Genomic DNA, 13,268 nt, shown 5'->3' with positions numbered 1-13,268 from the left:
CTAACCTTGCCTGCCCTTACGACCTTGCGGCTCTCTCACTTCCGACTCAACATTGAGGACGTCAACCGGCTGATCGCCTGTATCACTCGCTCCTCCGCAAGCGTCACCACCCTGTCCATAGCAGCCCCGCACACATATGGGGCTTTCAGCGCTGTTATTCTTTGTTCCATATTCAACCATGTGAAACACCTGACAGTCACTCCATTCAACATGGACCCCACCGAGGCCATTCAATGTGCATCGGATCTTGCCCGCCTTGCCACCCTCCCCAACCTCGAGTCGCTCACCTTGTGTGTCAATTCTGAAGACGGGCATCGGCCGGTCGATCTCCGTCCCTTCCTCGAGGGAATCGCCAGCAGAGCTTTCAACACGCTGTCGAGTGGTGCCGCCCGGCCAGTGACGAAGCTCATTCAGCTTAACACCGACTTTGATGCACCACACAGGATATTGTCCAAGGACCAGCGTAATGCGGCCCACTTGCAGAGGATCTTGAAAGATTTTGGCTCGGTGAAAGTCAGCGCAGATTGATGAACTAGGCTACAACGCATAAGTGTAGCTTTTATTTCTAATACGAGTAGCACAAGAATTGTACAATTTAGAGTACACTATTGCAAACATTCTCGACTTGGAGGTTTCAAGTTAATTTAACTTAATTAGAAACTGCCGAAACAAAGCGAGAACAACGTTGTATGTATCATTTTGGCCTATGAGAACATCGTTCTCGAGTCCATTCCCGAGTTGAGCTACATCTACACTTCCTCTGCTAGTGCAGGTTGAAGCCGTTATTACCCGCACTTATCTGTCTCCTCGTCCCACACAGAACCGCCAACTGCCGATGAAAACTGCCCCAGGCCCCCAATGACGGCCTTGCACATCGAAAAGCGAGACAAGGGATTGAGTGTGTAGAGAGTAGTCTGTGGCGCATTTAGATTCCGTCGGTATAGCCGTATAACCTGCAATTATCGCGATACAGTGTCGTTTTTCGTTGCCGGTTACGGCACGTGACCTCGACTTCCAGAAGTGAAGACGTTGAATATGGCGCGGATAGTGCTGGAGTGCGCGGAGGCGGCGGAGAATATAGCCGAGGGAATCTGAGGGAAATATGTGGGTGTTGCGGAGATCATGACGGTGCAGGGACAGAGTAAGATTTTCGTAGGATACATGGCAGGGAATGAGTGTAGGGAACGTGAAACAAGCGAGCGGATATGCAATGGGAAGCTGAAAGGTTTATCAGGGCCCGCAATTCAAACGGAGTATAGCCCACACACCCTATGCACTTCGAGCTTGAGTTGAAGGCCAGCATTACGCAGAGAACAATTCTGGAATCTGGAGTAAGACCGGTTGGGAAAATAAGCACGATAATGGCGGCATTTCCACGCACCAGTCAATCGACTGCCCTTCCTCTACCACCTGCCGGTCCGCCTCTCTTGTGCCCTAGCCCTTGGGGGAACGGTCGCTGCCGCCGATTGAAGACTGAGTACTGAGCAGGACAGAGGGCTGAGTGCAAGCTGAGTGACAATAAAAGGTGAAGATGACATACTTGCCTGGCTCGTCCGAGCACTCGGAGTGTAAACACACTTGTGCAGGGTGTCCACCCATTCGTTCTCCATGCAGGAGCTCAGACATCCATCGCGGCGGCTAGGCCCGCAGGTTACCGAAGTACCTGGCGACACGAGTCAATCAACAGTGTTTGGCGCTACAACTTGAAGGCCAACCTTAGGTGGCTGAGTAGTGCTGGGGAGCATGGGGAGTGCCAAATGAGTAGCGGGAGTCGTTGTTTTTGGTGTCGGGCGAGCTTAGATATGGTAATAAGAAGAGGCATTGCAGAAACAAGTCTGACGGCGCACCTTCGTGTTGTCACCCGCCCTGCTTCTAGGCCTTCGCCCATGTACCCATCGCGGTTAGTCTCTCCTCCTGTCAGCTTTTCCGTCGTCTCTGGAAAGGCAGGGTGCCGCAATAGCGGAGCCCATGGGTGTGATGAGGCAAAAGTGGTGACGTGTGACGCGCCGATGATCTTCAAGTGTGTTAACGTTCTTTCGACTCTTCTTTCTGCGTGAACTTGGACGGTATCAGACTCATGCGCGACGACCACTACACCAAGGTCACCGAAGCTCTTTCATTTCTTGGTGGGCCGCACGGTGCCACCCACCCACTGGGTCGCGCTGCTATCTCCCAACGCAGAGAAGAGGCGGAACGACTAAGCAAATCGATCGATGAGCTGAAGGCACAGCTAGACGACCTCGAAGACCGTCTACGTGTGGTCCAGCACCAATTGTCAAGCATCAGTTATCCTGTCGCCACTCTCCCCATCGAGATTCTCTGCCGCATCTTTGCGGCAGCCATAGAGCCCGAGTTGTCCCCGTCTCTTGTCAAAACCAACCGCACATTGTTTCGAATCACCGCCGTTTGTCGTATTTGGCGCAAGATTGCCATGGCAGACCCACGTCTCTGGACACATGGATTCTACAGGGTGTCCCTCACTGGCGGCGACTCCAAACTTGACCGTGACGCGCTCCTCAAGCACGTACTAGACCACGCACGAGGATTACCCATCAAACTCCTGCTGTCCGGTCCCAACTTGAAGGCCCCTTCGAGTCCCCATCTTATATTTGAGTCCGTGACTCAATGGGCAGAAGCATCTTTGGAGACGACTTCCTGGCCGTGCAATTGGACCCCCAATTCGGAGGCCAGTTCAGCGGCGCTGACGCCGCTGAGCCGTGGAATTGACTGCCCTCAGCTGACAAAACTCACTGTCACCATCGTCAATTCAGAAATGCATAACCATGATTTGGTACTGCGCGCGCGCCACGTCTCCAGGAGCTGTCTATAGGCACCACCACCAACCTTTCCTCTCGTCTCTCGTTTCCCGAACACCAGTTGAGGAAATTGACGATTGTGCCTTTTCACCATGCAGTGACGTATGTCGAGGTTTTGCACACAACTGGGAGGTTTAGAGGAGCTGTCTATCACCTCGTCATTGGATGCATGGTCGATCAGGAATGTGGAAACGCAGTTTGGGTCGGCCCCCCTTCGAATGCTGCGCCTGTCAACGTTGTCGCTTGATGGAGTTGTAATGCACAATTCCTCCATCCTCAAATATCTCGACGTGCCGTCCTTGACGGCACTGCATCTCTCCAACTTCCCTAAAGAGGCGATAGAGATTGTAATTGCTTGCATGATCCGCTCCGCCACAACTCTCGCCTCTCTGTCGCTGGCAGCATCCCCCTACAGCCGTCTCTATGCCGACGTCAGATTTGTGCTCCTGTCGCCAGCATTTAATAAAGTGCAGCACCTGGTGCTCACTGTATCCAACATACACAGGCAGGACACCGATGAGGCATCCCAATTCGTTATGGACCTCGCCAGTCCCGATACGATGCCAGACCTCGCGTCGCTGGCCCTCAAGATCCGTGACTGGCATAACCCGGCCAGCTCGTCACGGCCCCCGCCCATTTCTATACGGCCGTTTCTGGAGGGGATTACCATCAGGGCGAGTTCGTGTCATGCTCACAAAACGACAGCTCACTCAGCTACTCGTTGACTTCACTGCGGCACCGCACAGGATTTCGGAGGCGGACAAGCGCGACGTGCGACACTTGCAGAGGATTTTGAACAGTCTTAATCATTGGAGACTCAGAGAATAGGTCGACGATTTGTTGAGGTAGCATCTAGATAGAAAGCAAGTAGTCAGCTTGACGTTTAAACAAAGGAGATTGGCAGAGACAGGGTGATTGAAAAGATGAGATAGGTTCGTGAGTGCAAAGGGAAGAGGACTATCTTCAGTCCAAGAAGGTTGCGAGGCATACATATATAGAAAGTCCGTGAGCGTAAAATGAATAACCAGAAATAAGTAAAGTAACTGTCCGATTGAGATCCGTTCGAATGAGAGGAAGACCAGCGAAAGGCTCAGATATCGGTATGGTATCGGACCTGGTCGTAAAAAGAGTGCCATGTGCGCAGAGGATAGGTAAATTAGATAGAAAGTCTGGATTCAAACAACGGCAAACAAATGTCTCAGAGGTGAAGGAAGAAGGTAAGTATGGTATCCTGAAAAGATAAAACGGGCACGGTGAGGTAAGCCAGCAACCCGCTTCCACCGTCAAGACGACCAAGCGGATGGTCCAGTCGTCGCAGCAGAGGTTGCGGAGTTAGAGTCGATTGTGCTGTGAATATGTGGAGGATGGAGAACGGGGCTCGACGAGGGTCTAAACAATGGATATGGGCCGAGAAAAGGATTGAGAGCAACAAGGGTATCCTATGGCGTGTGGAGGTATGCTTCGGAGAACACCAAATAGAGGGTAAACGGAGATGCAAAATTTGTCGCCTGGTGCGTGACTGTGACCGGAGTGACACCCACGAAAAAGGCAGGGATGGGAGATGGGTGGATAGGGCTGGCGGTGTGGCTATTTGCGAGCGTGAAATATGCGAGAGGAGACCTCGCTGTATCAGATTCGCCGATGAGGATTGTGCAGAGGTCGGAAAATGAGAGTGGGTCGGCGGAAATGCTGAATGGTAGCTGGCAAGATGTGGGAAGGGGTTGTTTTATCGGCGAAAATGGACACGAGGCTGTGAAAATAGCAGCTGGATGCGGTTTTCAAGTTGCTAGAGACGATAACAAAGAATTAACGCACCATTTGAAGCTCTCTCTGCTTCACATTGGGTCGAGGCGGCATACGAGCAATCCTCGTTCATTTTGGAGACTCTCCGGACGGGTTCTGCTTCAGATGGGATACCAAGGATGAATGGTGATCTGGATATTGTCCTTGGAAGTGCGAGGTCAGAGAAACAATGCGTGCAAGAACGAAAACGCACAGATGGTGACCCCAATCTTCCGGCTCTCCTTCCATAAGAGCTTCCATGCCAATTTTGTCGTTGTTCCATCTGGTTGTCGAGCAGCGGCGGTAGCGCAAATGAGTAACGAAGGAGCAAGGGAAACGTCCAACAACGGCTTGATATATGTTAAGAAGGTTGCTGAGGGGTACCGGGCAGCCTGGCCGGAGAGCGGCGAGAGTTTTCATCTTCGAGCTCGTCATGAGATATTGAGGAGAAGAAGCAGGTCGACAAAACGCACCTCATCACCTGCACCGTTTCCGCTGTCACCCGCGCAGTGGCCTTCTTCGGTGGCTTTCGCGTTGCTTATGGAGACGTGTGCGCGTGTACTTGAAGGGTGTAGCCCATTGACATCGACGTGGCTGGAGGAGGGAAGCCTGAGTGACGCGTGTCCATAACTGGAGACAATGAGACTGGCTTGACTCAAGAAAAAAAAGAGCGAGGACATACCAGGCAGCCTGCCCACACGCTCATGGGCCCTCTTCGGCAGAATCTTCACTCCCAAAAAGCCCATAGTGGGTCGACATCGAGCTCAGCGCGATTTCCACACAGACGCTGGCCGCGTAAGTTGAGCACGTCGTCAAGGGAGACATGCACGCGGGTCTGGCTGGTGCGCTGTGCGGCGTGGGTGGGTCGTTTCTTCTTCATGACGCTGGAGAAAAGCAGGAGGAAAGGAGAGTGTCAGCGCGTTACTCGTGACACATCAAATGACCCGCCACTCTTCAAGCTCTCAAGTTGGTCTCTCGAGCCCTCATTCGCTGCGTGAAAACCTCCAAATTCTCATACTCGCAAGTGCCACTCGTCGCCATGTGTCCTTCCTTTCCCCTGGCAAGCTCCATACCGCTCTCGCCGCTCGGTCGTTGGCCAAATTTCGCTGCAACCGATTATCTGCGCCGCAATAAGCCACATATCTGTACATCGGTCGACTTGGAGCTCATATTAAAGCGATACTCTACGCAACTTTTGTGCAACTCCATCTTGATTCCTCAAGTTTATCTAGGAACTTCGGAATCGTAGCCTGTTGGTCGACTACCTATTTGTTTTTATCTCTGCGTTCCCGCTCATGAAACCATTTCCAATGAGGGCTCACTATACCATGAAGAGCTTTTTTGCCCCGATTTCCTCCAAGGCTCCCACAACTCTTCACAAATTTCCCAACGCAGCAACAAAGCGCTGAATCTCAAACCGCCTATCTAGTTGTCTTGTCAACTCGAGAGAACATCAAGAGGATCGTCAGGTTCTGCCCTGCCTCGAGGCTGTTTGGCATCCTTCCGCTGCTCTTTGCATCCACGTTTTCTCTCGGCGTTGTTCCCGATAAGGCAGCTCGCCGCCGCCGCCCAGCGTTGGCATCTGTCGCCCGATGATTGATTGATATCCCGCCGAACGACGGATAATCAATTAATTAGCTCCAGGCGAGGCCTCGAGGCTTTTTCCGACTCTTCTCCTGCCTGCTTGAGACGTTCTCCGCGAGCACTGGCAGCGTCACTGTCGAGCAGAAAATTCGTCATTCGAATGTGGAAGTCCATCAGAACATTGACCCCGCCCGCGACATTCTCACCGGGCATTCTCACCGGCCCAGCGGCCGGGGGCAGCGTGTGAGCCTGAGCTTTCCGCTGGGTGGAGCACCCGTTGGACGGAACTGCCGACCCCGGCTTCAGAGCCACTGCTGATTTGCGCCAGAAGCCCCCGAAAATGCCAAATCTGCTTCAAGGCCATCCTTATTCTACATCTGAGAACGATTCTTCGTGGCCGCAAACCTTAACTCAGGACCCCCGACAATCCCCTTAGAGGCCGGAGGCCGGGTTTGGGGGTTTTTACCCGAATTTTTTTGAGCGTTTTTGGCCAGTTTTTACCCGAATTTTGCCTCCGGCCTCCGGAAAGGGCCCATTTTTACCCAGTTTCGACCTCCAGCCTTACAGGGTAGTGCTAAAAAAGGCGCGAGGTCAGAAATGGCTGGAGCGCATTTCAGAGAGAGAAAACTGGCTCAAGACGGGATCGAACGACGTCGGCAGCCTAATAGGGGCTACAGACCACGCGGAGTACGGCCGGTTACACCAAGAACAAGTGAGGGGAGAAGTTACCCGGTTGGGCCTCTGGCTCCCCCAGACGACGGTCACTTTTACCCAGTCTTACACCTGAGGCCCCCGGCCAAAATTGGGCCATTTTTACCCAGTTTGCCTCCGGCCTTGGCAAAAATTTCCGCAAATTTTACCCGGTCGGGCCTTCGGCATCTAAGGGGGTTGTCGGGGGTCCTCTTAACTCCCAGCGCACACAACTGACGTCTGATAACGACTTCAAGTTGCCGGAGATTCTCGCGCGCCATTGAAAGCATCCGTCTATCGGATTTCTGTTTATCAAGTACTTGGTCATGACCTTCCTGCGTTATTCCGACCGAAGAAGTGGGCATCGTTGATTGAGTTTTCTACTCCAATTCTTGCTGGCCGGACTTTGGCCGGACTGATCAGCTGAATCTCCAAGTCCCGCCGGCGCTGTCACGAGCAAGTTGTCCTGCGCAGCTCTTCGCCGTCATTCGTGCCGAGCGGGCTTGTTGAGGCTCATCCCACATACCACGGCTGGTTCTCGAGCTCGATGAAATACCCCCGTTCTAACCTCCCACGGTGCTACCCAGCTGATCAGGTGGAGGCTCATCGTTCCTGGATCATGCATAATTTCCGCTCGCCGTCTGGCCTATACCATCGCCGGACGAAACCCTGGTTTACCTTCAAATTAATCGTCTTGGTAAATGGACTCGAATTTTCATGCCAACTTAGCCTTACTTCGCTGAAGCCTCGTTTAGCTCCAAACAAGAATACACCATATAGCTCGAACCAGTCAATGGCCATATGGTCTTAGAAACCTATGTAGGACGTCGGAACCACCGAACCAGAAAAGGAAACGCCGCCATGATCGCGGCGGCCTCCGACGCACCAAGTATGTAATTGTCGATCATGTTCCTTTGTTTGCGCTGTGTCCTCCTAGAAGCATCATCGGGTGGGCTATGTTGTGGGTGCCCTGTCACCCTCGGCTGCCTGGTTTCCCAGTCTACATTCCAGACCGCGCCCGTTTAGATTTGGACAAACCAGAGCGAAGTCATGGTTGCCCTCGAAACACGACTGTCCTCCCCCCCATATCGCCCATTACACGTCTCAACCATCAAACCCTTCGCCCGCTGTCGTCTCCTCGAGAAATGCCCCCCGCGGGGCCAGAAACCCGGACGTTTCCCGATCGAGCCGAGGCTTCCAAATGCGGAAACACCGACAAAAGGACTATCATGATGACTCGGGCGGGTCGCGACGCTCCCACGTTTCATTGCTGGCGGGGCCGCGCGGACGCGTCACCGTGATGGCTGATGGAGCCCTCTTGCTCTCGACGTCCATGTCCGTCGCCTTCATGTCCCGAGGGACGCGTCTTCAAGTTGCTACATGGGCATCAGCAGCGCCCTTGTTCGTGTGGATATCCAAACTGGTTCCCTACTACTAGTAGATGCCGCACTTGCTTACGCTTTTCGACGCCCACGCATTACCAGTACTTATTTACCGGCAACTCAACGAAAGGTACGACTGTTTGTGGATCTCAGTGTAAGAGCTGCTCATCTCTTCTAATATCAGTGCCTCCTACTCCGAGTCATGGAGTTCGAAATCACAAATCTGGGACTGCCACTGGCAGCTCATGCGGTCGCAACCAACTTTAATATTTATCATGGATCACCTTCTCGAGCCGCCGCATACTTACCGACTCACAGGCACGATAACTTGTTCAATTAAATCACGCTTCCCGCGCAAGTCCCAAAACGCCTTGACTGCCATTTCGGGACTGACGGTTGCGAGCCTCGTGGTCAACTCGTGGTCCCTTGCGGGACCCACAAAGCAGGTCATCTGGGTTCTGGACGCGCTCCGATTGTGCGGAAAATCGCAGGAATGGAAGCGTTGCTGGCTCCACACAGATGCTGGCTCTGCTACGCTTATCTTTTGGAGTCGATCTGCGATTCTATATAGCACTACGAGCCCCAGCCTCACGCACCCACAGACCCATCACTCGCACGCCGCCCAAAGCGCTTTCAAACTGCCTTTTTGGGTGTTGCGAGCCTCATGGCGTCGAAGGGGCCCACAGAGATAGCTCTGAAGGGTGCCACTGATTGTGTGTCCCGATCATGCAGGAGCGGCGTTTGCCCGTCGTTTGTCTCTGGGCCGGCCCTGGCTTTGGCAGATTCGGCGTCTATCTGCTGGTCACATTCCACTGCCTTCAAGTTTCGGAAGAGACTTCGCACCTCAGCGCAAGCACAGTAGCCAGGCTACAGCCTGCGTGTGCTCTCGAGCACGTGAGTAAGTAAGCAATCATCTTCGGCATCCAGCACTCGAGTAAGCAAGCATCCCGCGCTCAGTGGCAGCACGAAATCTAATCAGACCTTCTGACGGTGAGTATGATATCCTAATCTCCGGTTCGGCCGACGGCCATCCGCCCATCTACACGGAAACAGCGCCGTAATCCCTTCGGGAATATTCGCCTCCGGGACCCCGCGCCGGCCGGCCGCGTCCATATGCGGCAACTGCCTTCCCAGATTGTGTCACGCGTGTCACCCGGGGCACCACGCGGTCCAGGAGCTTAGTGGATTCGCGTTCTGGATTTCTGAGTGTGAGTTAGGCCCCGCGTGGGGCGCTGGGCAAGGGCACGCAAGGTACAGCAGCCACGCTATTCATACACGCTCCTCATATGGTTACAAGAGAGGGGTAGCTCTAAGACGGAAGAGACGGGGTTGTAAGTGAGGGAGGGAGGGGGTAGTAGCGACAGAGTAGAGGAGAGAAGATAAGTGTAGCGTATAGATATCGCAGGGGAGTAGGAGTACAACAGGGTTAACTTCCGCTTCCGTAGTCCGTTTTCCGATTTGTCGTCGCTGGCGATACGAATCGACGAGGGTTTATCCAAGAAGTAGGGTATCGAGCAAACGCTGAAGCCAGAGGGGGCCCTTATGGCGCCCGTCTGACTGACGCGACCTCGTTCTGGATAATACCAGACGCGAGGAACAGGAGGGGAGAGCCGACTATTGCCAGTGCTCGTCACTGAAAACGACTCCCGGGTGGGAAAGGTCGAGCTGCGGGAGCGAAATCGTCGCGGGGGGCGCAAACTCGGGAGAACAGGCGTTGAAGTCCAGTAGGGACATGTCGAGGCCCAGTAAGTTGAGATCGAGCAGCTCGTCTGCGGCGAATTGGGCGGACAAGTTCTCGTAGGAAGTTGCCGTGGACAGCAGGCCAGATGACGCGCTCGATGTGGAGGCGAATGAGAGTGCTGGTGAGGCGGGAGCAGTGCCAGGCAGCGAGTCGAAGTCGTAAGCGCTGAAGTCGAAGACATCGCTGGAAGGAGCAGGCCACTCGAAGGAAGACGAGTAATTGGGACTTGGGCAGTCAATAGGCGACGAGCAAGTTGACCATGTCGAAGGAGAAGGTGAAGAAGCGACTTCGAAGTCGAATGGGCCAGGACTAGAAGCGGTTGACGAAACCCGTTGTCTCGTTGCCGCCTTGGCTGTCTTGCGCTCCTTCACCTGCTTGCGCCGATCTTCAGGTGTCTCAACAACGCTGAAGCGAATTTCTGGGCCTTGCTTGCCCCTTGTCGCGTCGTACAGCTCGACGCCCTTGCCCAGACTCTCGCCATGGAAGCCCGCCACAAGCAAGTCCGCAATATGGGCAGCACGGTCACGGTCGGCAGGCGCCAAATCGCGCACCGGTTTGGCCACGAATCCGTCATCCTCCCCACTCCCGTCGTCTTCAAGCTTGATTTTCGGCTTGCGCTGCTTCACAGGCGCGCTGACCGAGCGTCGATTGGGCCGGAAGGTGTAGTTGGGGAAGCGCTCGGCGTGTTCCTGCCGCTTCTCGCGCGCAATAGCGTGCCACATTGCCTTTTGCTCCTTTGGAAGCTGGGCCCAGGTCATGCCCGCAATTGCAGACAAGGCAGAGTGGGAGGGTTCAAGCGTCGCTGGGACGGTGCGAGCGCGGACGAACGACGAGCGGAAGAGGATGAAAGCGTTGGGCGGGCGCGGAATATGAGGATCGGTGCTCAGATTGGCGTTGGGAGTGGAAGGAGTGGACGCTGAACGGCGTTTATGCGAGCGACGGGGGGCGGTTGAGGGTGGTGTTGGCTCGACCATGAAGAAAGTCTGGCCAGAGGCTGGTTGGTCTGCGACAAACGTCGTTGGCGTGACATTTGTCGCGAAAGAGATGCCCGGAGCGGTTGAAGGCTCCGTCCAAACCAGGTTGTTCCCTATGCTGTCTATTAGCACCAGCAGCAGAGGGCTAAACACTACGCACCATCGGCGGTTGTCCTGCGAGACCCTCGAGTGCGTTCAACAGGCATAGTGGGTCGGAAAAACGGTGGGGGAGGTTTCGCGGTCGGAGGAGGAAAAGCCGAAGAGACGAGGCGGCGAATAGAAGACATCGCCCTTTATACTAGCTTGACCTCGCCAGCAGATCCCATGCCCACGCTCACGTACAAGGCCGATCTGAGATCCCGGTCATCGTGGCGGATCGGGAAAAGGAGTGACGTCGTGACGTGACAGCTGATGGCCCAGATGTCCGGCCCGCTGACAGGCGTGAAACCCTCCAGATTCTTTTCCTATCTTTTCTCCCATCCCGGTGCGCTGTTCAGATCCAGGGATGCCGCAGAACAGTCCATTAACCACGTTCAAGTCGCCCACAATCCCTTCAGCCCCCCATAGCGGCTTACGAGACGGACACGTAGCAACCTTGTCTGCGACTCTGCTTCTCCTAGTTTTCTCCCTTGTCCTCCGCCGACAACGACAGTAACCGCCTAACTTCAGATTATCTTCCCCTCCGCGCCTTCCAAGCTCCCACACACACCGGCCCTCCTCAGCTGTCAAGATTAGACAGGAAAAAAAATCTCTGTCAAAAATCACACATTCATGTCGGCTGCACATACGGTTTACGCGAGCGCGGTTTTTTGCTCCCGCCGCTGGTCATCGCCAAGCTTCCGCCGAGAACCCTGGCCCAGCGCGGCCACCACCAGTTCTGTCAGCTCGTCGTTGTCCACGCCTACATGCTACTACAAATGCATCGCCATCGCTATGGGGTCTTGTTCTCGCCTCACCGACCTTGTTCTTCGTGATGAACCCCAACGCCCTAGAGAACGAAGGTCGCCAAGCAACCTCGTCGTGCCAGCGCTAGCGCGGTCTCCTCTCAGTCTGTGGGCGGGCGCTCCCGGCGTGTCGATCATTCCAATCACCCTTCCGCCGACACTCTTCCATGCTACTGTACGAGTAAATCACTGCGACACGAGCAAATCACTTTTCAAGCCATCTATCAACCATGCATGTCCTTGTTCTCGCGCGGCAATTTCCTTCTCTGTAATCACTGGTATTCACGATTCCGCAGTCGTCGGCGGGTCGGGGAGGCCCCACGCAACCCTCGGCGACGCGCATGCAGAGCCCGGAATAGCGCCTCCAAAACTTGAGAGCCTCTCAGGTCAGTGTTGCCCTCTCTCTCTGCGTCCACGCTCACTAAGCCTCACTTCAAGCTTCGCAATATTAGTAACGCCGTCGGCATCGCAAATTGCCCAGCAAATCAGTCACGGCCGCTGAGAGACGCGTCTCGTTCTCAGACTAACAGCTTGGTAAGGAGCATCAGCGCGACTAACGCCAAATCCAAGCTGACGATGCCGACAGTGATTTCATACCACTCGACCCTACGCAGCGACAACATATGTTACTTTACTCTCATGCCCACATTGGCCTCTTTGCCCACGACCGTGTCCGCGACAGCACAACCACTCTCTCAAGTCTCTCAACCTATTTCTATCCGGCTCGGACTTCGGGCTCGTCGTTTGTCATGCATTAGGAGTCGGGACACTGTTTCCTAAACCTGAACATGAAGAACCCGGGTCCGCCTTTCATATCGCGGGCATAGCAGGCTATCTGGCGTTTGAAACCGTTCCCAGTCGGTATCTTCCGCCGCGCGCTCAGCATCGTAAGATTCGTAACTGCCGCTAGATTGGACAGACATACTGTGTGCTCACTCCTGCCGCCAGATATGCTCCCGCGGAGGCAAATATCTCGCGTTTGGTGCCGCGGAATAGTATCCTCTTGCTGTGACCGTCCTCTGCTTGCCGGGCCGAGCGCCGCACCAACCACGCCTCCACCGCGTGGCTGGCAATCGCAAAGCCCACCGTTCTACCTCCCACATTCGCGCGATCGTGATCGACGGCTGCTTATCGAGGCTCGATCGCGACGAGGCGGGCTGCTTCTGGGTGGCCCCACCGGTGTCCCGACTAGCGCGCGTGGTGACGGGCGATTAGATGATCAGTCCCTAGATAGTGATAAGTTCATCGGCTGGTGCCTGGCTCTACTATGAACGTCCTTGGAGAGGGCTGGCCCAGAATCGCCGGCGGAACTTGAAGGCGAGGCTGAGCCTGAATATATGCTTCTGGATTTGCGG

The 13,268-nt window shown here is 54.6% G+C and overlaps 2 protein-coding genes across 2 annotated transcripts; one reads left to right on the top strand and one right to left on the bottom strand.

Annotated features, from left to right (window-relative positions):
* Positions 1 to 9,868: 9,868 nt before the first annotated feature.
* MIND_00292800 (HMG box domain-containing protein) lies at positions 9,869 to 11,256 on the bottom strand (the record flags this gene model as incomplete). Its single annotated transcript, XM_037359790.1, has 2 exons — positions 9,869 to 11,082; positions 11,130 to 11,256. 2 exons carry the CDS (start codon positions 11,254 to 11,256, stop codon positions 9,869 to 9,871), a joined length of 1,341 nt encoding a protein of 446 aa, XP_037224885.1.
* A 475-nt stretch (positions 11,257 to 11,731) lies between these two features.
* Positions 11,732 to 12,365, top strand: MIND_00292700 (uncharacterized protein; the record flags this gene model as incomplete). The annotated part of the gene is made up of 2 exons (XM_037359789.1): positions 11,732 to 12,299; positions 12,352 to 12,365. The coding sequence occupies exons 1-2, from the start codon at positions 11,741 to 11,743 to the stop codon at positions 12,363 to 12,365; spliced, it is 573 nt and encodes a 190-aa protein (XP_037224884.1). The 5' UTR covers positions 11,732 to 11,740.
* Positions 12,366 to 13,268: the final 903 nt, after the last annotated feature.

Source organism: Mycena indigotica (genome assembly GCF_014461135.1).
Source record: "Mycena indigotica strain 171206Taipei chromosome Unknown Mind.scaff0002, whole genome shotgun sequence".
Taxonomy (NCBI): domain Eukaryota; kingdom Fungi; phylum Basidiomycota; class Agaricomycetes; order Agaricales; family Mycenaceae; genus Mycena; species Mycena indigotica.
Note: the sequence above shows the minus strand (reverse complement) of the source record. Positions and strands in the feature narration are given on the sequence as shown.